Source organism: Rhineura floridana, chromosome 1 (genome assembly GCF_030035675.1).
Source record: "Rhineura floridana isolate rRhiFlo1 chromosome 1, rRhiFlo1.hap2, whole genome shotgun sequence".
Classification (NCBI taxonomy): domain Eukaryota; kingdom Metazoa; phylum Chordata; class Lepidosauria; order Squamata; family Rhineuridae; genus Rhineura; species Rhineura floridana.
Genome location: NC_084480.1, coordinates 276374961 through 276401932, shown reverse-complemented (window position 1 = coordinate 276401932; position 26972 = coordinate 276374961). Strand labels below are relative to the sequence as shown.

The 26972-nt window shown below is 41.1% G+C and overlaps 1 protein-coding gene across 1 annotated transcript; it reads right to left on the bottom strand.

The window, feature by feature from the left end:
- Positions 1–3621: 3621 nt before the first annotated feature.
- Positions 3622–26972, bottom strand: CHMP4C (charged multivesicular body protein 4C). The gene is made up of 5 exons (XM_061602294.1): positions 26488–26972; positions 12424–12601; positions 10813–10921; positions 9351–9459; positions 3622–7302 (listed from the first exon to the last, which is right to left on the bottom strand). Exons 1-5 carry the CDS (start codon positions 26690–26692, stop codon positions 7238–7240), a joined length of 666 nt encoding a protein of 221 aa, XP_061458278.1. The 5' UTR covers positions 26693–26972; the 3' UTR covers positions 3622–7237.

Sequence of the window (26972 nt, the reverse complement as noted above, 5' to 3'; positions counted from 1 at the left end):
TGTTCTAGAGAACTAGGGCGGCAGGCATGCACAGAGGCTGGCTCCCTGCATTGTGGCGATAGGATGCCCCTGCACCTAGATGGAAAAGCTGGATATTAGACTGCTGATGCCTTGAACCCCTCCATCCTAAGCTCAGGTTGGAATGTGTGTACATAAATAAACCATATTTCATAAAGACACCGCAGTCTACGCTGATCTTCTTCCCAAAGGAAACCAAACCCTGGATGGGCGCAGGGACCCCCCTGAAATCTCACCGCTCGGAGATTGGGGGAGGCACGCAACAGTATAGTTGTCTGAGTGTTAGACTAGAACCTGAGAGACTTGGGTCCAGATCCACACTGAGCCATGAATCTCACTGGGTGGACCAGTCAGTCTCAATCTAAGTCACATCCCAGGCCTGTTCTGAGGATAAAGGACGTGGGGGATAAGCATGTATGCTTCCTTGAGCTTGTTGGAAGATAGGTGGGATATAACTGTAGTAAATAAAAATGAAACTCTGTCCAACTGTTTGACAAAGTTTCAAATATATTGGCACTAGTCTAACAGGAGGTTATCTTAGGCCCTTTGCCACATGGCCTTGAACTAATGAGGGTTGGGGAAAATTGTGCCTTTATTCAGTGGTTCCCAACCTGGGGGTCATGACCAGTAAAGAAATGAATTACTTATTAAATTTTTTTTTAATAAGTCTTCACTCCCTGGATGCTGTCTGCTCTCCATTGCTGCTGCAGATGACACCTCCCACTTGCTCCAAACAAGAGGGGAGGAGTTTGCTGAAGCACCAGAGCATCTTTCAGGCACACCGAGGGCAGGCATCTGCCTATACCACATATACTGCCACTGCTGATGATGCCCTTTCTCAGAATGAGAGGAGAGGGCTTTTCATGAAGCAAAAAGAAGCAAGGCTGCAAGGAAAGGCTGCTTTCCCCCTTCCTTCCTGGCAGCCACCCTGCCTGCCTGCCTTGACTCCTGCTTCGTTGCTACCTTCTTTTAAAAATTATTATTTGCGAGGCTGCCCACATCTTGCCTTCAGCTCTGATGGAGCCAAGGAACAGTGAGGAAACTCGTGACTTGCTTACCCCCCATCTCTGAGGCTAAGTGAGTGTGTCAGTGTCCCTCCTTTCTTCCACCTACATTCCTCCACCCCCCAACCTCTCTCTCCAAGGTGCTGCAGCAGTTGAGGGCTTCCCCCTCCCACGTGCCCAAATGCATGCATGCCTGCAGATGCTTGCAGGAGGGGCAGGTGTGTGAGTGCGCTCTGATCTGTCTTCTGCTCCACTCTAATTCCCCAAGTGCATGCTAACCAAGTCATCAGTTCTGATGATCATCCCAAGGCCTCAAAGCACTAACTCCCCTCCTCAACTTATCCACCCTTTTGTCTTCACAATCTAACCTCCCCCACCACTACCATTGTTGCTTCTTGATGATCATGAACATGGTGATGATTTTTTAAAATGCTCAGCAGGTTGGCTGAGACTGGGGTCCACAAACTGCAGCTGAAATTATTTAATTATTATTGTATTTATATCTCACCTTTCCTCCAAGTTGCTCATGGTGGTGCACATAGTCCCCCCCCCTTTCCATTTTATCCTTACACCAACCCTGTGAGATAGGTCAGGCTGAGAGACCGTGTCTGGCCCAAGGTCACCCAGTGGGCTTCACGGCTGGGTGGGGACTTGAATCTGGCTCTTAGTCAAGCACTGTAACCCACTGGTGTGGGAGACAGGTCTATACATCTTCAGACTGTGTGGGGAGGGGGATCCCAATTTGATTTGACCTTTGCATTAAGAAAAAAAGCAACACCTCCCTGTCTGCAGGGAGCTTTATATAGAAAGGGATATTTGGAAATATGATTTTGCCATGCAGCATTTTTTCAATTAACAGAGACTAAAATTACAATTGGGGCGTGGAGTCACAAAAATTTTTGAGCTTACAAAGGGTGTCCCCATACTCATAAAGGTTGGGAACCACTGCACTAAATCCAGCATTATATGAAATGAAAACTAACAGGATTTCTTGCATTAAAAGATCATGTTTTTCAGCAGCAAGCCAATTGGTCATTCCCCTTGACCAATCAATTTCTATGTGTAAGAGATAGCAATGTTTACATATCCTCAAACTAAAGTTGTGCCGATTTCCTCAAATAAGGAAGCATAGCAGAAGAGAGCAGATCAACCTTGCTGAAGTCAGAGCTCCACCTACAGGCCAGCAAAATACTTCTCATCTTGTACAGCTGCTAAAAACAGACCTTTCCATACATATATGTCATGCATACTATTCTTGGTTCTAAGTATATTAGCATGATATAGGTGACTTTATAGTAATTGCTTCAATCTAGCATTTCTTTACAGAAATTCCTTATTACTTCCAATAAAATGAGGGCAGCTCCCCTCCACAAAGCTTCATATGCACTTTGGAACACAGCAAGGGCTCTCTTTGCAGAAATAGATTTAGGACTAGATTGCTGGACCAGGATTTCCACTGAACTCATTGAAGATCTGTCTAGCAATTCTGTAGATTTACATACTAATGCATACATGCTTAGAAGGAAGTCCTACTGAGTTTACACCCAAGTAGGATCTCAGACTTTGAGTCTACCTAACGAAAAAGAACACCTGATCTACTAAGAAAAAATATGATGCAATTTCTAGTTGCTATGACTTCAACCTCAGCTTGCTTTGCTTGCATCTATAAGACAATATTAAAATGCAACTTTTAGCCAGTTTTCTGTTTGAAAGGTTTTTTAAAAAAGAAATAGAAGAAAAATGTTGGAGGTTTAGAGAGAGGAGGGCATAACAAAAGGTGCCTTGACTAGATTCTATACAAATTGCAGAAAAATAATTTGCATTTTAATTAATTTACATGAGAAAAAAATCATTGTAAGGGGAAGGGATCTCAACATCTCATCCTGTCTGTATCTAACATCTATATAAATATGCTTGTTTTAGCAGATACTGGTTAGGGTTCAAAACAGGTGCACATGCACGCACACACACACGAACTTTCAGCTTCACCTTCTGGGTGCAGCCCTTCTAGGCTCACACACACACACACAAATGGGAGCAGATTTCAGAATCTACTTGTGTTATGAGAACCCTGAGATCCACCAACTGGAGCCAGATACAAAAAACTTACATTTACATGGTGACTCCGAGCAGCTGCTGAGCACAGGGATTTGTTTGGAGTATCAGAACACACAAAATCCACTCCTGATTATCCAAGCTGTTTTCATTTAAGCAGTCAAATGTGCTATTATAGAATAATTTATCGTTGGAAATTCTTGCCAGTCTACTGCAAATCACCCAGAGTTTGATCAGTAGATCTACCTTCTGCCCAACACTGATCTAGAGAGACTGCCCCTAGAATAAATAACTTCTATATCTCTCCATACCTGCAGAAAGACTATACATGTGTATACTTTCCTGTCTAGATCCCTAAAGATTGACTAATACTTTTCTTGGGTGGGGGAAAATAAAGCTCAAGAGCTAAACATGTTTAAAAGTGTTTTATAGACGCTGTAGAAGTGTCATTCCATTAAGCATAGTTTATAGCTGCAACACATTAAAAATACTACATGCAAAACTTTTAATACTATTTTATTACATAATGCATATATCAGAGTCCAAAAAACCATCATTTTATGTGCATAACACTCTTTACATGCCACACATCATGCTGCTTGAATCACCTGTGCCAGAACTGGACATTAATCATCAGTCCTAATGATGTGGAATCTTCTGTATGATTTATAAATTGTCTTCAGGAATTGATTACTCACTTCTTATCAATGCTATGATGTAAGAGCATGCTCTTTCAAGAATTCCAAGGTCATCCTGAACCATTCATCATCCTGCACTAATGCAATTAGCTTCATCCATAAAGCAAAATTTTCTGCAGGACTGCTAGTCTGTGGTAACTCCTAGAACAGATTTACAGTGAAAGATTTCCCCTTCCCTCAATGGAGCCTTACTCCCTAGTAACTCTGATTAGGAGTGCAACGTTAGCGAACTTTTTTTCTGGAGCTGGAGTCTTTAGGTTATCTTTTTTTCTGGCTTTTTTGTTCCTCGGATCTCAGTCACTGCACTTGTGTAAAAGAAATGTGTTCTGAGATAATGGGATTTTGACAAGCACTCGATGAGTTTGAAAGGTGGTGCATATTAGTATTATTCCATAGCCTTTAGATAACATATGTGAATCTTCTACCACTTACAGGTTTGGTTCAGTTATGGCAGAGCTGCAGTCCTATGCACAACTTTTCTGGGGATAAGCCCCGGTAAACCCAGTGGTACGTACGTTTCAGTAGAGATGCATCTACAGAATTGCAATGTGAAAAAGTAGTTTACAGATCTCATTAGTATTATGCTATATTTAGGTCACTGGAAGAAATGAAGTACTTTTGCCTACAGACTCATTTTGAATTGGACAGTGAGCCAACAAGTTGGCTACAGGCTTGGAGCTCCTGAAACAGGTTAAAATTACCCCTGAAGCAGATTAAAATTGCATGGTCTGTAGGGGAGTTGAATGTGGAGGATCTTCAGCTGAGCCGGCTGGGTCCTGTCTCAGCTGGCCTACAATGGTGTAAGTCTCTCAGCCCGGCTCAGCCAAGAATGGTGCAAGTGGAGCGCGTAAAGCCCAAAAAAGGATTGTGTCAGGGGAGGGGCCAAGGCGAAGGGACTTAGGCCACCATCCAACTCGTGTTTGGAGTGTTCCTGCAGGTCCCAGGCAAAAGTTATACCAGGAAAAAGGTCAGTCGAAGAAAATAATTGCAATAGAAGTCAATGGAGTTGACTTACTCCCCAGTAGGAGTATTTGGGAGAGCAGGCTTTTACTTTCTGGTCCCTGTGTGCAGTTCCTGGCTGAGCCAGCATTCAACCAACCCAGAGGCTCCTGAATGGCAACTGGATGCGGCGGAACTTTGTGCCAACTTCTCTTGCTCCAGCACCACTTACAATGGCTTCCCAAGTTGGATTGCTCTGCCCAGGACCAGTTTGTTTCCATAGGTATCTGTGCACTTATTGAAGCTGCCTGTTGTCTTATCTATTTGAGGTGCTATTACCATTTCTATGCACTTACATGTTCTAGCCCATATAAGAATTATTACTAAATTTCAGGGGGGGAGGGGGGAGTCACCTTTCCCACTGAAACTTTTATACAATTAAGCATCAACCCACAGAGTTAAGAATGTTAATGTACCCAAACCCCACCAATGATGACCCAACTTATACAGCTAATAAACGAGATCAATTCACATCCTTTAAAAATCCCATGTGCGATTAGGTTACTGTAGTTTACAATAAGGATGGGGAAGCTGTAGCCCACCAGATGCTGCTGGACTCCTATCATCCCTCTCCATTGGCTGCTCTGGCTGGAGCTGATGGGAGGTGAAGTCCAAAAACATTTGGGAGGGCCACAGGTTTCCCACCCCTGCTTTACAGCAAGACAGGAAAAACACTGAGTCAGATGCAAATGCAGAAAATTATTTTCAAACAATATATTTTATTTACACCTCCAATAACCAGTCAACTGAAATTTCTCTGCATTTATCCAGTTCTGTTTCCCCAAGTCAAAAAATGGCCACATTTGACACATGGTACTTAAAGTCATATAAATTATTCCAATGAAAGTATTTCTTTCAGACACAAAAAAAGAAATAGAAAGGAAGGAGGACATTTCAAAAGTCACAACTTTAAAAACCTATTAAGATTATCCATTTGATAATAGGCATGACAATAGAAAACCGCAATATGAAAGGTCCAGCATTAAAGAAAGCTAAGAGGTACAGAAGATTCTGAACTAGTCTCTGGCCCCAATCTAGCGTGAAGTTAGCCCGTTGATTTAGTGGATTTGAACCTCCATCTTAAAAAGGTTTGATAAAATCAATTTTGTTGGCTACTCACTGAATCAAAAAACTCCCAAACCATTCTAAACTGGGCTTTTACACATACACACCTTTGTCAGTTAAAATGACTAAGTCTGAGTTGATCCAATGTGTTTGAAAAGTCAGCAGAATTTTGCAACTTTCAGTCAGCCAAGTAGTATCCAACACTTTAGACTCCACATGAGTTATATGCCTGCACATGAGTTATGTGCCTATACAAGGCCCAGGTTTTCTTTCTATGTACACTGATGAAGTGGGCTTTTGACAAAGTAAGTGCATTAGTCTTTAGGGTGCCACATGAGCTTTGTTTTTTCCATATAGGACCCTGAGTGAACAAGTAGCAACATGATAGAAGAAACTATCTAAAACAAAGAAACTGAACAGTACAAAACTGTGGCAGGATTTAAACATTTTCGCTATGTATTATAGGTAGAACCTGCCAATTTCAGTGTCTTCCAATTGTTAGTTTTTCCAGTCTTAAACCAAGTTCTTCAGATTTCCAGACTGGTTTGTGATTTCCCCCCTCAACATTTTAGTGCACATTTCTCCTACTATACGCATTTTTTGTTGTTGGAAAACTGCATTGAATTCAGAGAAGTTTGCAATGCAGTCAAAACTGCATTGCAAAATTAAAAATTTAAAGGACAACTGCATTTCGGTTTGTGCATTCTTGGGGGTGTGTGAATTAAAATGCAACCAAATCAAATTTCTCCACCATCTCTACATGGACCACATATTCCACCCGCTCCAATCTTGTTTGAAAACCACTAACCTAGCCTAGTGCTCTGTATTAGAACCATGGTTGCTTACACCATCCTCTGCAGCAAACAGGATTTATAACCTGCACAAGCTGTAATCAAAAGCCCATATGGACAGAAGAGAAACGCAATAGCCTGGGGGAGTTGCATATATCAGCTCTCAGCCATTCTTGCTTCTACAGAACTGAACCCATTTTTTAAAGTTTAGGCAATATACATTCCTAATATACATTCCTAATATTCCACCCACACACAGCTTTAGAAGTCAGAGAATAATACTGTGTAGTAACAGACTACCACAGTCAATTTACACTTGAAATATAAAAAGATCACCTGGATTCTTCTGTATGAAAAAAGGAATTCAGATGAGGCTACATCTGAAGGAGAAGAGCATTTTAGCAACAGGTCCTGAATAATCCTGGCTCTTTTAAAATATATATAATGTGTGTGCATACACACATATGTACACGCACACACACACACACACACAAATCCCACCAGGGACCAGTGTTGGTCTGCATCAAACACTGCCACATTCTGTATAACACAAACACTGTCGCATAAACTTCTTCTATGGTGTACTCCGTAAACTTGCGAACCGGTGTTAAGAAGCCCATGCTGCAAGCTGCTGCATATCATCCTCCTCCTCCACCCTCTTCTTTGAAGATCCTGTGACAAAGAGATGAGTAATAACTATTCAGCATAAAGAAACAGCAAGGTACAAACACAATGACTCAATGGGACATCTTGGCCATGACCATAATCCAAGATCCAGCTATATCGCTTGAAAGACAGACTCACTGTGGCCATGGGGGACTTCCAGAGAAGGCACACATAGATGGTCCAAGTTTGTCAATCCTCAGCCATCCCCCACCTTTCTTTTCCAAGAAATAAAACCAAACTCACTTGGGAAACACCCAGTGCTTGAGAGGGAAGGGGGTAGAGGGGGGATCTTTTGTTTTGACAGACAGGTATAGCTTTTAAATCATAGTGAATTATTTTCCCAGTGCAACGCAAAGTCACTTGGGGAAAGGAGGCTGAAATAAGCACATGCATACTCCTCCTCCTCCAAAGTCCGTTGTGAGAGCAGGGCATAGCGGCAGAGTTAGGCTGTTTGGGGGGCCTGCTTCTTTCATAATCATTCTTTTTCTAACAAACAATTGCAAATCATAGCCCTCACTTTTTTCTTCACAGAGGGTGCATCCACAAACAGGACAGGCAATGAGGAAAAAGAACACCAGTAACTTTTCTAGTATTTTTACAACAAAGGTAAAATCACTGAGAATAAAAACCCCTGAACCTATTCTGTCTAAACTCTGTCAGGTTTCCTCCTTCATGCCCCCAGTTTTCAGACTGATTGTTCCCCTACTCCATCCCACCAAAAATAGAGGAGGGAACATGATTTCTATTTCCCACAAAATATAGTAAAGTCTACCCTTGCAGGAGGGTAGTACCCATCTTTCTGAAATGTGGCAGACTGCATTCCCTTAGAAGGGATGACCATGCTTGCAATTTGCACCCAGTTCTGGCTGAAAATAAAAAGTTAGAAACTTTTTTTATTTTTATTTTTTTTTAAAGATGATGTGCATGAAAACACCTAAATGGGTCTGCCTGAAATTTAGCAGGCATAATCTACTTTGGAGGGTCTCCTTTGCCTACAAATTTCATCCTCTTATGTGAAAAGGAAAAACGTGACAGTAGGGCCCCACTTTTCAGCGTTCTGCTACTACAGCGCCAGCGGGGCAATCAGCTGGAAGGGGAGCTGGAGCTCGCTGCTCTCCAGCTGATCTCGCCAGAGGAGGGGAAGATCAGCTGTAGAGTGCTACAGCTGATCTCTTCTGGCAAAATCAGACTCCTGCGCTCGATCTGATCGTGCCGGAGGAGGGGAAGATCAGCTGTAGAGCTCTACAGCTGATCTCCTCCTCCGGCGCCATCAGCGGGTTAGGTTCCAGACCCCCACGCTACAGCTGATCCACTTTTCGGCGGTTTTCACTTTTCGGCAGGGGTCTGGAACCTAACCTGCCGTATGAGTGGGACCCTACTGTATAGCCATGTTTAGATTCCCCATTATAGTCAATGGGGGCAAAACAGCTTCAGAATTAATAGATCAGCTTTGGACCCAAATAACAAATTGAAACAGAATGGCAAATCAGATCCAAAAAAGATCAGGCTGCTTCCAAAATCTACAGATACAAAGTGAATCTTGTGGTTGCTGTCCACTTCTAAAATATATTGTTCAAATATAGCAATGTTACAGTTTGAAATGCAAATGTGGAAGGTGTTCTAAATGGCAACTTGTTTATGCGAAAATGGCTCACTATGCAGATCCAGAGATTTTCAGACACGCTAGTGTAAACCTCAGACAGAAAATATGCACGCTGAACTGCTTCACCCAAACAATCACGCAGAGCAGCCTCCTACGGATGCAGTGCTAGATTGCTTTTCCCTGGGCCACTTTTGAGTAACTACCCACCACTGATCTTCAAATTATCTAGGTTCTTAACAGGATTCTTTTGTAATTACAAGAAGTTAAGCAAAGAGTGCTACGGCTGTGGAACTGCAAGCACTTATGACACAACTTCGCTGGTCAACAGTTAAAAGAGAGAGACAAAAGCAACCAAACTGAATTACATATATATAGTTATTTCTCCCTTCCTTTCACCTATTTCTATACCGTATATTAATAAGAAACAGTTTAAGATGAGACAACGGTTTACCAGGATGGGAAGGCAGTGGTGTAGCTGGTACACTTGGTAGTCGGACATTTGTCATTTTATTATTGAGTTCTTCTTGCTCTAGTTCCTCCAATTCTGCCAACAGCTCATCCTGAAAGTTACAAAAAATGGGTAGGTACTGTTTTAAGAAACAGAGTCCATTTTATCAAGAGAACCTCTAATTACAGCAGCCTGCAAACAGCCACTCACCAGTGACAAGCTGAATCTGCTCCTGGCAACCAGGCAGAGAATCTTTATTATATCAGAAAATGTTTGGTTTAAAAAAAAAAAAAAAAAAGGTTTTCAGCATGGCAGAAACGATTTACATAGATCAGGGTGGGGAACCATGGGCCTAATTTGGCCTGCCAGGCCTCCTCATTTGGCCTGCAATGCTGTTTTCCCCAAACCATGCCCATCTGCCCCACACCAGATGTCCAACGTTCTCGCACATCAGTCATGGCTTCCCCCCAAATCCTGGAAACTGTAGTTTACTAAGGGTACTGAGAGTTGTTAGGAGACCCCTATGCCCCTCACAAATCTATAGTTTCCAGAGTTCCCTGGGAAGAGGTATTGATTGTTAAACCACTTGGACAAACGTATAATTGTCTGTGAAGGGAATAGGGGTCTCCTAATAACTCTCAGCACCCTTAACAAACTATTACTTCTCAGGATTCTTTGGGGAAAAGTATGACTTTTTAAAGTGGTATAATAGTGCTTTAAATATATAATGTGGATGTGGCCTCAGAGTAGACCCTCTGAAATCAATAGACTTAAGTATGTCTTAGTTAGATGCAACCTATTAACTACTGACACATGCACTCTGACTAACTCAAAAAAGCAAATTACAACATTTCATCCATTTTAGCATCCTATACATATTAACAGCAAACATTATCTGAACGTGGATCTTTGTTTAACCAAAAATGGCATCATCCATGCCCAAACAGGAGGCATCCCCAGGCTTGGAGCAACCCTAAGTTTGCAGATATACAAAAAATCTTTAGAAAAGAAACCCTAAAGAGAGGGGGGCGGGAAACAGCCCAATGAGGACTGACTGTGGTCAGTGAATATAGAATGTTGACCAATTAAGGGAGGGCAGGAGAAATACAATGGAGTATCCTGGAAACTGGCATAGCTAACAGGCAGAAACCCTGAACACTCTACATGGCAACATTTTGTTGCAGGCCCCACATGGTATATGAAAAGACCAGTAAATTTCATTGGGATGGGACATACATTGTAAAATGGCACATCACACATAGCTCTGAAAATTGTCTTCAGGGAAGTCCTAAATCTAATTTTCCACCATTTAAACAGTTGCCTCCCCAGTCAGCCGAGAAGTGAAGTGCCTTTAAAAACAGGCGTTAAGTGCTTGGAAACGAGCTTGACAAAATTTGATCAAGCATAAAAATAAGCAGTGATATTTAGTCTGCATCTACTCCATGCCCTTAATTTAATCACCAACCTCATCAAAGTCATCACCGACTTTCCTGGTAAGAGCTTCTGTGATTTCCTGAGCAATATCTTGCTGTTCAGTGATATCTTGCATCATGTCATCAATTTTGTCCAAGTCCCTGTAGAAACAAAAATGTTCCATTCATTTATTTATTAAACCTGTATACCACGTTTCGACATATAAGAATACTGGGGTGGAACAAAAATAAAAATCATCAAGTGCGATCGAACACCAACAGCCAGCAGAATAAAAAGCAGCAGTTAAAAACAAGTCAAAAAGTTCTCAGATGCTAAACAAGATGAGGAGTAAGTTTTTCAGCTGGTGCCTAAGAGACATTGGATGGGATCCAGACATGTGCTCATCAGAGTTCTATTCACTGTGGCCCCATCCAACCTATTCTTAGGCAAAAGGCAAACCCCTCTGGTAAGAAAATGCCATAAAAGGGTGGCACAACAGAGGGCCCTCTCCCTAGGCACCATCACCAGTTTCAGCACATGGGCAGGTTGAGGTGACGATGTTCCTTCATGTACCCAGATTACTAGCCATGTAGGGCTTCAAAGCTAAGCCCTAGGGCTTCAAAGCTAAGCCCTAGGGCTTCAAAGCTAAGCCCTAGGGCTTCAAAGCTAAGCCCTAGGGCTTCAAAGCTAAGCCCTAGGGCTTCAAAGCTAAGCCCTAGGGCTTCAAAGCTAAGCCCTAGGGCTTCAAAGCTAAGCCCTAGGGCTTCAAAGCTAAGCCCTAGGGCTTCAAAGCTAAGCCCTAGGGCTTCAAAGCTAAGCCCTAGGGCTTCAAAGCTAAGCCCTAGGGCTTCAAAGCTAAGCCCTAGGGCTTCAAAGCTAAGCCCTAGGGCTTCAAAGCTAAGCCCTAGGGCTTCAAAGCTAAGCCCTAGGGCTTCAATGTGGGGTTGGAAGCAGACCAGTAGCTAGTGGAGCTTTCAAAGCATAACTGAGATATATTTCCAACTACCAGTTCTGAACTTACAAGATCTGAACAAGGTGGTTCATGACAGATGCTCTTGGAGGTCGCCGATTCATAGGGTCGCCATAAGTCGTAGTCGACTTGGAGGCACATAACAACAACAACCAGTTCCAGTTGGTATGCTAGCAGCTATAGCTTCTACTAACCAACCACAGTTTTGGCGCAGTCTCCAAAGGCAGTCCCCATGCAATACAATGGAGTAGTCTAACGTGTAGGTTATCACAACATAAACTGTCTCACTTATTTTGGTTTTTATTTTGCTTTAGCATCGTGTCCCCCGACGCACAGAGAAATTAGTCATAACCTAAAATGAAACGGAAGGGACTCCATATTGCTCAACAGTAGAATCTCAGTACAGTTGAATGAAAAGTATATATTAAGGAGGTCCTCTGTTTGAATAACATGGACCAGAGCGAGCTGCAGTCCAGATCATGTTAATTTGACTGCCCCATGGCCTGCAAAAATACCACAGGAACCAAAAATATCACACACAAACCCTAATGACTATACCCATGGCTGCAAATAAATCTTACCACAATATTAGAGGATGTAACCAAAACAGTAGCATAAACAAACAAAAACCCAATTGTGGCCTTAATGAGGAGGGATATTTTCTATGGAGTATTGGCAATCTTTTCCACTTACATGTTTTCATGTACTTTTTTCATAGCTTGGGCAGCATAGCCCATGTTCTTGAACACTTCTGTGTTAGTATAAGAATTTTCAAGTGCTTCACGTTGGAATTCAATGGTTGAAAGTGTCCCATCAATTTGGGTCAACTGTTTCTCATATCTCTTTTTCCTCTTCAGTGCCTGCAATGCAGCTGTTGGTGTAACAAGGACAGGTTAGCCAATGGCCATCTCATAATGGGGGGGGGGAGGATCTGTGGGCCTCTGGCCATGCTGGCCAGGGCTCATGGGAACTGGAGTCCAGCAATATATGGAAAGCCAAAGGTTCTCCCCCCGATCGTAAAACAATAGAAATGGAACTGCTTCACTACTTCACACCAAGTAAGGCAGAGTACCGGATAACAAGAAAGGAAAGTAGGAAGGAGAAAAAGTTGGAAGGTAAAATAAAGAGGGCTTAGGAATCCATCAGGCCACACACAGGGCCTCTCCTCAGTATATAAGAGACAACTGAACTTGTTTGGGAAAAATGAGTCAAGAAGTTCTATAGAATAAACTATTGTCATGACAAATGCAAGGTATCAATGTTATTCCGTATCTTACTTACTAGATATTTATTTATTTATTTTATTTATTAAATTTATATACCGCCCCACAGCCGAAGCTCTCTGGGCGGTTTACAACAGACAAAACCAATAAACATACAATTAAAAACCACATATCATCAATTAAAAAGTTAATTATACAAAAGTTAAGACATAATTAAACACATATTAAATGCATATTAAATACTAAAATGCAGATATAAAAAGAACACACACACCGGGGAGTCTCTTGTATTGCATAGCCATGGTCCACAGAAAGACGCAAGTAACTCCACATCACCATTAGGGCTTTTTGACTGTTTTTCAAAAAAATTACCCCCAGCCCCTTGCACCATATATTGAAATCTGTCTCTATAGGAGTTTGGGGAGGGATCCACTGGATACACACAGGTTTTTGTGGATTGTGGCTATTTGTGTTGTTTACTTTGTGAATGGGTTGAAAAATAGCTTTGATTAGATCAGACATTAGGGTCTCTACACGAGGGCACAGTTTAAGGATTGCAGAGACTATGCAGCTCCTTCCAGTGTTCTTCCTCATACAAGAGCTCCCCAGCAAGTCCTTTTGTGAAGGATGCAATAGCCACATCAAAGTGCAAGCACAGTGGTAGGAATTTGTTCATCAACTACGGCAGAGCTAGATAGCAGAAACCCTGTTTGGTCATTACATGAACTCTAGGATTGTGTGTACAGATTCTGCCCTTACCAGAGTCTGCCCCAGATATTGCAATTCTGTATTTCTGGCATTGCTTCCAAAGTGGAACTTGGCAGTACTAATCTGTTTTTGTATTGGACTCCATGGAAATATGGTAAAAAAAATTAAAGCTGTTTAAAGTTTTTCTTTTTATTATTTGCAAAATTGCACATTTGAAAATCAACAGGGACACTGAAAGAGGCTACAGCCCAGACAAAACAGTTTGGGAGGGGAGGGGAATGGTAAACCAGAACTGAACACCATTTTGTCCCTAGGATTTTCAGCCTTTTGCCTCCAAACCGGTATTTTCCTGGTTGTAATAAAAACACAGGAAGCTGTCCTATATCGAGTCATACAATTGATCCATCTAGCTCAATACCGTCATCACTCACAATATAATACTACAACTCTGTTGCTGTACTTGTGAAAGAGATTGGTGGAGAGAGAAACAGCCTTCCTTCATTTTCTTAATGAGATCCAATGACAAAGAAATCCTTGGAAATTTCACTTGTGTTAATCTCAAATGAAGCTGTTGAGCAGTTGGTGTGCGTAAGAAGAAGATACAGAGAACTCTTGAGGATCACAGTGGCCAAAATGTGAGAATTCTAAACTTCAAGAACTACCCAGTCTTGTTAAACTGGTTGGACAACTGCAGCATGGCTTGAGATCATGTCAGAAACGTCCTTAAATATTTAAACAACTACTGCCATTACAAATCCACTTTTTAGAAAGGCAGAGGCCACTCTATTCAGCTATATCCAGATGAATAAATACAACCATGTTTTTCCTGAAATAAAGACATACAACTACAGATGAAGGTCTTAAGGTCATCTCATGAACTGCCCTCCAGATGTTGCCGGACTACATTTCCCATCATTCTTTTACCGCCAGCAGTCCTGATGGGAGTTGGTATTCCAGCAACATCTGGAGGACCAAAGGCTTCCCATCCCTACCACTAGGCATTTAAACAACTAGTAACGTTAGACATCTAAGATTCAGAAAGGCAGAGGCCACTGCCTCCAGCTTTATCCCAAACCATCTGGTCAGATAAATATATACAACCTTTCTGCTGTTACACAATATTCTCATCAGCCTCACCAAGCTTAGCATCTTATTATTTGGTTAATGATTGAATTGTCATTAAATCAGAAATCTTTACAATTGCAGAAACTGTAGCAGCTGGTGACTCCATGTCAGTGGAATCCGCCCTGGGTTTTAGTACGAACTTTGAGGGAGCTTTCAGCACCTTGGGGACAGCTCCTTAAGAGTTTGGACTAAAACCTGGAGCAGATTCCACTGCCCCACTGACATGGAGCTACCAACCATCACTGCTCAGAAATATATCCCAACAAACAAAAAATACATTATATTTCATTAGTGATTGATTGTCGGAACACCCCGGATTAATTAAAGGAAAATAAGAAAGATTGACACAGGACTTCTGATTACAGTGGTATGACAACTGACTCATAACCTGGACAATTGGATTCAGAGTCTCTTTCAGTCTGGTTTGACAGCAGTGGATAAGATGGACTGTGAGTCTGACTTAGGTTATCAGTACAATCATTGATTTATATGTTGTTTGGTAAATGTACAGTTGTTGTTCATTGCACAATCAATATGCCTTAACCTCAAGGTTTTACTTCATGGGAGATTTAACTTACTTTACAGACAAGATATTCTGAGAGACTGGAAAAAGAAGGTTCCCACTCCAAAGATTTCAGAAAAAGAAGAGAGAGCCAGATAAGGTTCAAAGAGCAATCTGAGGAAAGAAGCACATCACAGTTCACAACACTATAAATATGTATTTATTTCTTAAATATCTTTTAGAGTGACAATTTCAAAAATTGCAATAAGAGGAAAAACATCAAGGTTTTTACAGAGTTCTATGAAGCACTAATTACAGAAGTATTCATTTTGTATAATAGTTATATTCTGAAATAAAAGGAAAACTTTCATGAATTGACATCAAGCAAGTGTAGAGCCTACTAAGTAGCAGACACTAAATGGTATTCTTCAAATTAAGATCTAGAAGTAAAAGGAAATTCATGGATTTCTCCATCAAATATTTAGTGTATAAGCCACAATTACTTCCATAATGCACCAAGATCATAACATAATAGCGGGCAAGATTCCAGAGAGGTCTGTATCAATTTTCCCACTAACTGCAGCAGACGTACACACACACACAAACTCAAAGTCCCCCAACCCACTGGAGCAGGTGTAGGGGTGTTTTTGGGGTGGGGTGGTACAAGGAACTGCAATGCGAAAGCGGAAGCCTCTTCATGGTTCTCTAGATTCTACACAATATCGACAGACTCATACCGCATTCATTTTCTTTGCATTTTTTTTAAAGTAACCAATCAGAATATTCTGTCGATTAAGTTTACACTTTACACATGCTGGCGAGAACTACTTAGTTTTGGGATGGGCCATAGCTCAGTGATAGAGCATCTGCTTTGCCTGCAAAAGATCCCAGATTCAGTCCTTGGCATCTCCAAGTAAGCTGGGAAAGACTCTCGTCTGAAACCCTCAAGAGTAGCTGCCAGTCGGTGTAGACAGTGCTGAGCTAGATGGACCAATGCTCTGATTCAGTACATGGCAGCTTCCCTACATGAAAGTCTACTCCTGACACAGCCCACCTTATCTCACACAAAATATCATGATTTATGGTATAAGTTGAGGGAAGCCAGTATTGACATTTGTAGCTGCTAAAATAAAGAGGTCTCTCCCTCTGTAAAGATTATACCTTTTGCAGATCCGGTAAGTGTTTGTAGGCACGTCTCACAGAGCTTCCTTCACATTTTAAGTGTTAACATTTGATTTCTTTGAACTACAGTAGATTTGCTCCACTGCCTACATATATGACAAATATTTAGCCTTAGAGCTCTTAACTCATATGACACGACTAGGAGGTGCCCATTTCATGGACTGCTGCTCAGTCAGTTCTGGAAGTGATGAATGGCTCAAAGATATTCATATCATGGGAACTGATCACAGCTCAAGAGTTGTAGCTCAGAGACAACTCCAAGGGACTTTCTCTTATTTTCAGTTAACATCTGATTAGAAATTTGGCAGAAATGTTTCCCAACGAAAGTTGTTATATTATACAGGGCAATCTATTCCATTACGAGAATAGTAGAAGCAAATCTGAGCCACTTCTCAACAAGGTTTTTCTTATAAAAAATGTTTTATAAAATTCTCTGGAATATCTGGGACAAATATTACAAAACACTTCTTTCATATCACTGGGACTCACTCTGTATAAGGAGGAGCATTCCTGTCTATTTTAGTTTCTCTATTTATTTATTTATTTATTATTGGATTTGTATCCCACCCCTCCTCCCAGCAGGAGCCCAGGGCAGCAAACAAAAGCACTAAAAACACTTTAAAACGTCATAAAAACAAACTTTAAAATACATTAAAACAAAACATCTTTAAAAACATTTTTTAGAAAGCTTCAAAGACATCTTAAAAAAGAAAAGTTAAAAACAGTTTTTTAAAAAAACTTCCACACTTCCACATCAGTTTGTGCCTTTTTTAAAAGTCCTAATGAAAATTCACCAGCATTTTAGTACCAATTTCTCTAGTATATGCATGTTTCACATTTTTGCAAAGCAATTTTCCCTAATATAATGCATTATATATATTATTTTCACTCATATGTACATTTGTATACACTTTCCCCTAATATATACATTTTGTACACATTAATTGCCTGGAGAATTGCACTGCAAAACTCAGAAAAGTGTGAATTTCAAATTCCAGTCTGCATATTGTTTCAGAAAGTGTGAATTAGACAGGTTTGCCTTTCAATGGAAACTGAATTGAATTTCTCCTCCACCCCGACTCTTATGACCTCCAGATAATGATTGACATGACTGCTACTGTTGGAAAGCAATGCATGTATATTAACTAAACTCAAGTGATATAAAACTGTTTGAATACACCAGTACTAGCATGAAGCATTCTGCCACAAACCACTATGGCTAAAAAAAAAAATCAGTAAGACAACACAGCTTCCAGACACAGCACTTTACATTGTTCAAATCAGTAGAGGAGTAGCGTGTCTGAAGGTCTCATGAACAGTCTCCCCCACAACCATGGTCCCCATGCAAGCCTTACCCCCACCCAACTGGCATTTAGACTTTTACACACTACAGGAAATCCTACTGACAGATCTCCTGCCTTAATTCCATTGTGAGCCTGATATACTAATGAGTCAAATATTGGGGAGAACCCATTGTGCATTTTATAGTAAAGAATTAGTTAATTATGTCCTCTTGTTGCATTTTTATAGTTTGCAAATAAAGCTTACAAGCCACTTCCTAGAAGAGTAGAACAAAGTGGTATTTGGGATATTTTCTCACACAACACTCTGATGCAAGTCAGCCTCAGTATAATGTTCTTGTGAACATGTTGCTAGACTTGTTCTACAGTAACATGAAACTTTTGCATCATTGCCTGGCTCATGCAGCATTGCCCAACTTTAAGTAACAACTCAGTCAGGGCAACTAAGCCAAACACTTGGAATGCTGATCATCACCGTCATGACACATGCAAAACAACACTTCCATACATTTTAAGTGTTTATTACCAGCCACCCTAGGCTTGTTATTATTCCATTTGTTGATGTTATGTGCCTTCAAGTCGATTACGACTTATGGCGACCCTATGAATCAGTGACCTCCAAGAGCATCTGTCATTATTATTCCACATTTTCTAAGAATTTACCAACAAATTTCTATGCATCTTCCAACAATAGTGTTACTATGTTTTCTGACCACTTAAAATAATATTTGCTGCCTAGAAAAACACATTCTCAGAAAATAGATTCATTGCTCTGTATGTGATTATTTGGATGTCATGGACATCTACTGACATTATGTGTGATATAGTCAGTAATTAAGTGACAACAGTCCTTCTATGCCTGTACCATTCTGCAGAATTTTATTTATTAGGATTATTTTATTAAGAACATTTATATCCTGCTTTATAGTCGAAGAGGCTCTCAGAGCAGCTGACAAAAGATTTGCTCAATGCAACCACATGCAAAGGGTGACATCCAATTGTGGTGCCTTGCTTATGCAATGGACTTTGGCTTGTACAGGTAGGACTTACCCTGCAGTCCACCCCCAAAACTGCTCTAGACACTAGGGGAACCCTCTGGAGAAGGTTGGAGACACTGGGCACTGCAGGGGGAGGGAGGGGTAGAGATCTTGTTGTGTCTGATGTGGGATCTTGCTCCAAAGTATTTGTGCATCTAATCAGAAATAGCAGGCTTGTTCAGGCAGTCTTTTCTGCTCTCATTCTTGGTCTTCCCCACAGATCCACTGAGAATCTCAGGAGTAAGAGGGACTGAGCTCCATGTGGCATGGGGCTACAGTGCCAAGTTTAATTTTTAAAAAACAAATTTGAAGGATTTATCCTGCCCTGTTATACAACTCCAAGAAGGGCATGCTAACCTAACAGTGCATTTTTATTTTTATGAAGTATAAACAGCCACAAGGATCCTCACCAGGCCCTGCCATTTTCTTTAGGGCTTTTCTTTCCCTGCCCCCACTGCCCCCACAATTCCATTATTTGGAGGCTATATAGTTTCCAGTGCAAAAGGGCACAACTAGGCATATTTAAATATAGACACAGAGTGGGGCAAACAGTATCACAGCTATCTTCTTCCTACAGCACAAATGGGGAACCTCAGGCCCAGGAGCCAAATGCAGGCCTCTCTAACTGGCTCTTGGGAACCGTAATAATGCCTCTCACTTTCTAGATTAAGGCTAGAAAGTTGGGTGTGATGAAGTGTAGAAGCTAGCTGACTCTACAAAGGTAAAATTCACATTCATTTTTCCCTCTGGCCCTACCCACCACTGATATGTGGCCCCAGGAAGGTTACTCAGAAAGGTCCCCCACCTCTGCCCTATAGCAAGAGTATCCCCGTGTTGCTCCTGCTATGACATGTGGAAGCATATCATGGTGTTCTTGAAAAAGGTGCTTGTGGAAGTATCACACAAAGGCTATCGGTCAAGGTTTGATAGATTTTGTGGAAAGCTATAGAGAAAGCACACACATATTAAATAGCTCTGTTCATTATTCAAGTGACTGCCCGGGAAGGGACAATGTCTGGAGATGATCTGTAATGTCTGCATGATCCATGCTAGGGATCATTAGGAAAGGTGTTGAAAATAAAACTGCTGATATCATAATGCCATTGTATAAATCTATGGTGTGGACACATTTGGAATACTGTACAGTTCTGGTTGCCTCACCTCAAAAAGGATATTGTAGAGTTGGAAAAGGTTCAGAAATAGGTAACCAGAATGATCAAGGGGAGTGTAGAGAAAAGGCAAGTAAAAGGTGACATGATAGAAGTGTATAAAATTATGCATGTCATGGAAAAAGTGGAAAGAGAAGACTTCCGGGAAGGGTGACTTAGCCTGTGCCTGCTTTTGAGACGGGCTCCTGCCTCAAAAGAAGCTTATTCAGATATATCAGTCAGTTTTTTTTTTTTTTTTGACTGATTAAACTTCTCCCGGGTAGGGAGAAACGAAGAGATTAACCTCAAAGCCTATTTTTGTTGGGACGACCAGATCTCATTAATTTATGGGACGAGGTCCAGCCGACGAAGGTGGGACGGATTTTCAACAACAAGCTCTATCTGATAAAGCGAACGTTCATCTTATCTTCTAAGAGAGAACGCACTAACAGGCAAGCACCCTTCTTTCTATATTTTTCTTTTACTTGACTTAAATTGTTGCTGTTTAAAAGAGATTTGCCAGATTGATCGGTTTTTGACATCTCACTGGGGAGCCATAACTTCTCTCTGCTACTCACTAATTAATAGCTTATCTCTGTTTTTGTTGCAAAAAGCTGTCCTGGATTTGCATTCTAAAGATATACACAGAAGAGGGATTTCTATTCCAGATTTTTATTTTGAAGAATATTATATTGTCTGAGACTACTCTCTTTTTGGTCTATTTTATTTTGACGAATCTGTTTCCTGACGACCGCCATTAATTGTTTCGATCCTGGGAACTGCATTTTGTTTACTTAAGCATGGAGAGATAAGGCTGTCTGCTCTGTTTATACTGTGATGTCACCAAGTTTGGAGTATTAACCCAATTGTTGCTGAAATAAGAAGTGGTTTTCCTATATTTTTCTTTTAAAATGGCAATTAAGAAAGTGGCTGAGAATCTGGAAATAACTATGTTTCAGAAAATAATGGATGAGATTGAGATAACGAAACAAAACCTGCGACAGGGTTGTAAGGAGCTGAAAATTGAATTGAGTAAAATGAAGCAGGAGATTAAAGATATAGGGGTCCCTGTGAGAGAGGTGACCCTGGAAGGGGTCCCTGTGAGAGAGGAGACCCCGGAGATTGGAACAAACGTGGAACAGGAAAAAGATTTGGAGTCTATGGACTTTAGAAACAAAATCTATTGTTTGGAGACACAGGAGATTAAAGACATAGGGGTCCTTGTGAGAGAGGAGACCCTGGAGACTGGAACAGGGGTCCCTGTGAGAGAGGAGACCCTGGAGACTGGAACAGGGGTCCCTGTGAGAGAGGAGATCCCGGAGATTGGAACAAACGTGGAACAGGAACAAGATTTGGAGTCTATGGACTTTAGAAATAAAATCTATTGTTTGGAACTCAATGTTATCTCTGAAGAAATTAATGAAGATTCTAGAGATAAAGTTATCAATGGCATGGATAATCTTCTGGACTGGAATGATGTGATGGAGCCCAATATAGAGAAAATCTATGGAATTAACTGCAGCCATGTGACAATGGAAAAACTTTCAAGAGATGACCCAGTGTATTTTGAAAAAAAGAACAGAGATATGATTTTACAGCAGTATTTCAGCAACCTATTCAGAATGGATGGCAAGAAAATATTTGGGATAGAGGTAATTCCCATCAGACTCTTACTATATGACTATGGCTTTGACAGCAAGATTATTATGGAATACTGATAATGGAAGATTGGATACTGAAATTACTGGACTTAACAAGACTACTGAAGATGGAAGATGGAAAATGGAACTAATAGGGATAATAGAACAATGGCTACTGAAATTACTGAACCTAACAGATTCTGATGTGATGGATTAATTGAAATGTTTATTTTGACTATGGTTATGACAATAAGATTATCATAATTAGTAATGAGATGGATTAATCGATATGCTTATCTGGAAAAAAAAATTGATAGATATATTTCTTAAAGAATTGAAACCTCTCTTTGACTTTTTGTGGAAAGAATAAAGTAATGTTTATGAGATTTGATGATTAAGTAAGATAACTACTGGAGGAAAGTGATTTTATAATATGACTTAAGAGACAGGATTGTTATATATTATAGACTTATAACTGATTTGATCTTTGACAAATGGGAAGTCAATATTTTACTCTTTATTTTTTATTTTTGTTTTTTTTTTCTTTTTTTCTTTTTGTTTAACTATTTTTGATTTTGTTTTTTGTCTTTGAATGTTTTATGATTTCGTCTTGTATGTTTTATGAAAATCTGAATAAAAATTATTGAAAAAAAAAAAGTGGAAAGAGAAAAGGTTTTCTCCTCATATAACACTAGAACTGGACATAAAGCTGAAAGTTGGAAGATTCAAGACAGATAAAAGAAAGTACTTCTTCATGCATGTGGAATTCACTCTCACAAGAGGCAGTGATGGCCACCAACTTAGATGGTTTTTAAATAATATTAGACAAATTAATGGAGGATAAGGCCATCAGCGGTTACAAGCCATGATGGCTGTACTCTACCACCCCAGTCAGATGCAGAATGCTTCTGAAAACCAGTTGCTGGTAGCCGCAGAAGGGGAGAGTGCTCTTCGACTTGTGGGCTTCCCATGTGAAACTAGTTGGCCACTGTGAGAACAGGATGCTGGACTAGATGGGCCACTGGCCTCATCCAGCAGGCTCTTCTTATGTTCTTATGAGGACGACAACAACAGAACTGCAGGTGCCAACATTGCTCCTTTTTCTGGCTCCTTTTTCGTAAGTACAACAAAAGTTTCCTTATCTACTGCTTGCACATCAAAGCAGACTTCCTCTACCCACTTCCTAGCAAAAAATCCACTTGTGAAATCTCTGCAGATTTATAAGGCTTGTTTCACAGAACACACAAATGTATACTGAAACATAACTCTGATATCAAAGAAAGAATGGCATCACTGACGGTTAAGAAAATGCAGTGTGTTGGGGGATTGTTGTGATCATTGTTAATATGGCTTTTTGATTATATAATGAAAAACATTGTATGTTTTCAGTGTTGCTTATATGTTGCTTGAATCCCATTCAATCAACCCTCCTTTCCTTTGCAATTCTACCATGATATTGTACCCACTCAAACTACAGTACGCCCACAAGCTGCTCTCATTTCTTGGAGGCTGCAATACCATATATATGTACCTATTGTATATATGGAATATTTTTGAGTATATACTGTATACATATATATACAGGATTGCATTGTTACACTGATCTGAAAGAGGTTTGAGAAACAAGGCATTCTGATGGAATATATAAGCCACACACATCAACAGGCTAACAATTTCACCCAGCAAGTAAGCATGGAAGCTGATGTTCCAAGCTACCCATAGAATTTACTTGTATCAAAGCGGGTACAAGAGGTTGCACCACCTGAGATGGGTGGCAGCCCTCCTCTGTCCTCTTCTCCCTCCCCCATTGCCACTGCTAACCCCCGTTCCTCCTCTCCCCCTGCTGCCACTGTCACCGCTACCACCACCCACCACTCTTCCTCCTTTTCCCACTCATCTACATTCCTTCTATTTTTTGATTCTTTGTTTTGCTTCCACATTAGCCACAACAGTACTGTCGATCTCTCTGCCTCGCTCTGAGAAGAGGCCAAGGGCGTCCCTCCTCAGAGAGAGGAAGGCCAGGAGTGCACATCTAGGCAGATTTGGTTGAGGTGGCCAGGAGAGCACATGCGCCACTGTTGCTTTGCTGCGACAAGTATAAATTCTAGTTAAACTTGGTTAAAAGTTTAAACCCGTTTGGCCCTTCCTCAGAGCAAGGTGGGAATGAGCAACCACCCCCTGAGACAATTGTCTCAGCTTGCCTCATAAAAGCACCAGCCTTGATTTGTGTGCAACTCTAGCATCAGCTTGTGAAGGCAAAGTCCAAGGGTTAAACTACATGTTATAGTAAGATTGTGTTTTTAAGAGCGTGCAGAGAACAGGACACTTTCTGTCTTCCCTGAACACCATGGTCTCAGTCCAGATCAGGAAGGTGGGCAGGGACACAACTGTTTATCCTAGCCACCATGCTTAATAGAATGTATAGCTTGCCCTTATGTGTACAGCTAATAAACAAACCCACAACTACCATGCCATGTTTTGTCTTCCTTCCCAACAACTCTGACTTCCTCCTGAATCCACCTAACGTTAATCCAGTGCACAACATCTTATGTGCCTGGAGCCTAAGCAGTGAACATATATAACCATGTAACGTATGAAACTGCCTTATATAGACCGACCACTGGCCCATCTAGCTTAGTATTGTCTACACTGATTGGCAGGGGCTCACAGAGTGGAGTCTTTCCCAGCTCAAACTGGAGATCCCAGGCGTTCAACTCAGAACCTTCAGCACAAAGCACACATGCTCTCCCAAGCTACAGTCCTTCTTCCAAACAGTGTTTAACTACTCATTAGTGCTAACACAATATAATCTGATTTCAATGCATTACTGCAGGTATAAAAAGACAACAAATATTTGGAAGTACTTCCCACATGCCAGTTTCTGATGAAGCCATGCTTATTTAGAAGTAAAACCCCATGAAGTTCAATGGGGCTTACTCCTAAGAAATTGTGTCTAGGACTGCCAACACTTCCATTATACTGAAGAGGAGCACTGTCACAAAGCAGAAACCATTCTTACAATGTACTGTTATATAAATTTAGCACACACCTTCATGACTTCATACAGCTATTTTTATTGGCTAGCTAGGGTGGGTCTATGAATGCAAGGAAAAAACACACTGAAATTACCACATGCAGTTCTAATTCTAGTGTAGATTCTAACCCAAACAATGAAGACCAGTAACAAATCTAAGAAAATTCTTCATTTGGGCATAGTTACTTATACCATACAATGATCTTCAGTTAGGTTTTAAAACAATACTAGTAAATTTTATGCGTCAGCTAAAAAAAAGGGGAGCCTAATTGTTCAATTCTTTACAATTACAATATTATACACAAGACAAAAAAGTCACAAACATAAACAAGATTTCATATATTTAAGACTATTCGTGGTGTAGGAATATTTTTAGACTCTTAAAAGAAACATGCTTACACAATGGTCACAAATGAGTCCTAGAGTCACCTGAATCTTAGCCTCCAACCCATTTATATATATTGTGATGTGCAGAGCCACTCAAAAGATGTTTACTCAGAAGGAAGTCTTACCAGACTTAATGGGATTGATTCTCTAGTAAATACATTCAGGATTGTAGCCTAAATGTAGGGCTAACAATCCACATTAGGCACAATAGCAAAATCTAGAAGGGGGATGGTCCCTACCAAAGGGTTTATAGCTCCAAGATGCTTCTGGACACAAAGCCATCTTTCAAACTACCTGCTTCTGAAGACCTTTTAAAACTAAGTGAAAGTGTCATTCTTGTGGTATTAAACTAACAAAGCTCAAAGTAACAGACTTCCCAGCGGGTATAAAGTTCACTGTGTTATACAAAGTGATTAGGAAAGAAGCAGCTGTATATAGGGACATACAGAGACAGTTTAGGAGAGTCATTCTTGTGGAACTAAGTTCTCTTTCTGGGGAATGTGTGTGATGCAGCACAGGTAGTTTTTCTAGTGAACAAGGACACTTTTGGGGGAATGGAAAAGGAAAGTACTTTTGTAGAGGAAAGAATGTACAGCATGTGTACCTCTTGCTTCAAACAGTCACATGGTACGATCACAAAGTGGGAGGGGAAGGAGCTTGTTCTGGAATACAAACAATGGTAACCAGGGCCAATGGCAATTATGCCTTCTGAGTCAAAACCCAACATTTATTTAATAGGCACTCCCCACCTTTCAGGGCGAAATAACAATTCTCCAAGGCAGCTTCCAAAAATTTAAAACAATAATTTAAATACCATTATAGAATTCCAAAAACCACATAAGAAACAGGAGCAGCTAAACAACCAGCACACATATAAATAAATCAGAAAAAGTTACAAGGCAGATACAAATGGAGGATTCGATCACACATTATAATTTAGAGCATCTTCCCCAAGCTGGTCCTTTCAGTTGTTTTGGACCACCATCAGCCCTAGCCAGCTTGACAGTGGTCAGGGATGATAGGAATTGTAGTTCAGAACAAATGGAGGAAACCTTCAGCAGACCTTCAGGTGACAAGCCACTAACAAAACTAAACCACAACAATAATCCGAGAGAAAAGCAGTATACTTCAGTTCCAAGCTGAAACTGTCTCCCACATAATTCATCTTGCAGCACATTACTGTCCACCTCCTGTCCCTTCACTTCACACACAACAGAATCAATAATTCCATTTCTAAGGAGTTGAAGACAAAAGTCCACACCCCTCAATCTATAGCATTTACTGCTAAAGCAGAGATCAGTCAATGGGAAGAGGGCTGTGCTCTGCACATGCTCAGATGCATCGTCTGTGCCCTAAGATCGCGTTTCCGGGTTAACACTGACACCGACCGAAGTCATATCTGGGGTCAGCCCGTCAGTTCCAGGAGCGAACCTTACTTCAGCTTAAGGCCCGATCTCATATAAAACTCACCTCGCTTGTCTCTGGTGCCGTGCTTCTTAGCCAACGCCAGCTCCTTTTCTATCCTCGCTTCCAGGTACTCCTGTTTCTTGGTCAGCATCTCCTCCGTCTCCCGCAACCTGGCCAAAGCCTCCTGGGGAGTAGGGCCCCCTTTGCCTTTCCCCTTGGAGTGGCCGGAGCCTCCTCCGCCCTTGAAAAACTTGTGGATCTTGCTCATCTTGGCCCCGACAAGGGTCAGCCGTCTTCCAGGGATCAGCTCTGCGACGCCGTCAAGACGGGCTCGCCTGGGCGCGTCCCGTAGCCCCCCTCCCTAAGCTCTTCCCTCCGGCTTAACAAGAAGCCAAGAGCAGCGGCAAGTGCTACAGATCCTAGTAACAGGAAGGGAAGGAAGCTGCTGCTGCTCCCGAGACTGACGGCGGAGCCACGTGACCAACACGCACCTGCGACAGGTGCTTCCACCTGGGGGAATGTGCCCTGACCTGGCTAGTGACAGCCGC

Coding starts and splice junctions, on each gene's coding strand:
- CHMP4C (XM_061602294.1), bottom strand. CDS start 26,692: ATGAGCAAGATCCACAAGTTTTTCAAGGGCGGAGGAGGCTCCGGCCAC. Junction 10,922..12,423: donor AAAAAAGTACATGAAAACAT/GTAAGTGGAAAA, acceptor TTGTTTCTACAG/GGACTTGGACAAAATTGATG. Junction 7,303..9,350: donor ACCACTGCCTTCCCATCCTG/GTAAACCGTTGT, acceptor TCTTTGTCACAG/GATCTTCAAAGAAGAGGGTG.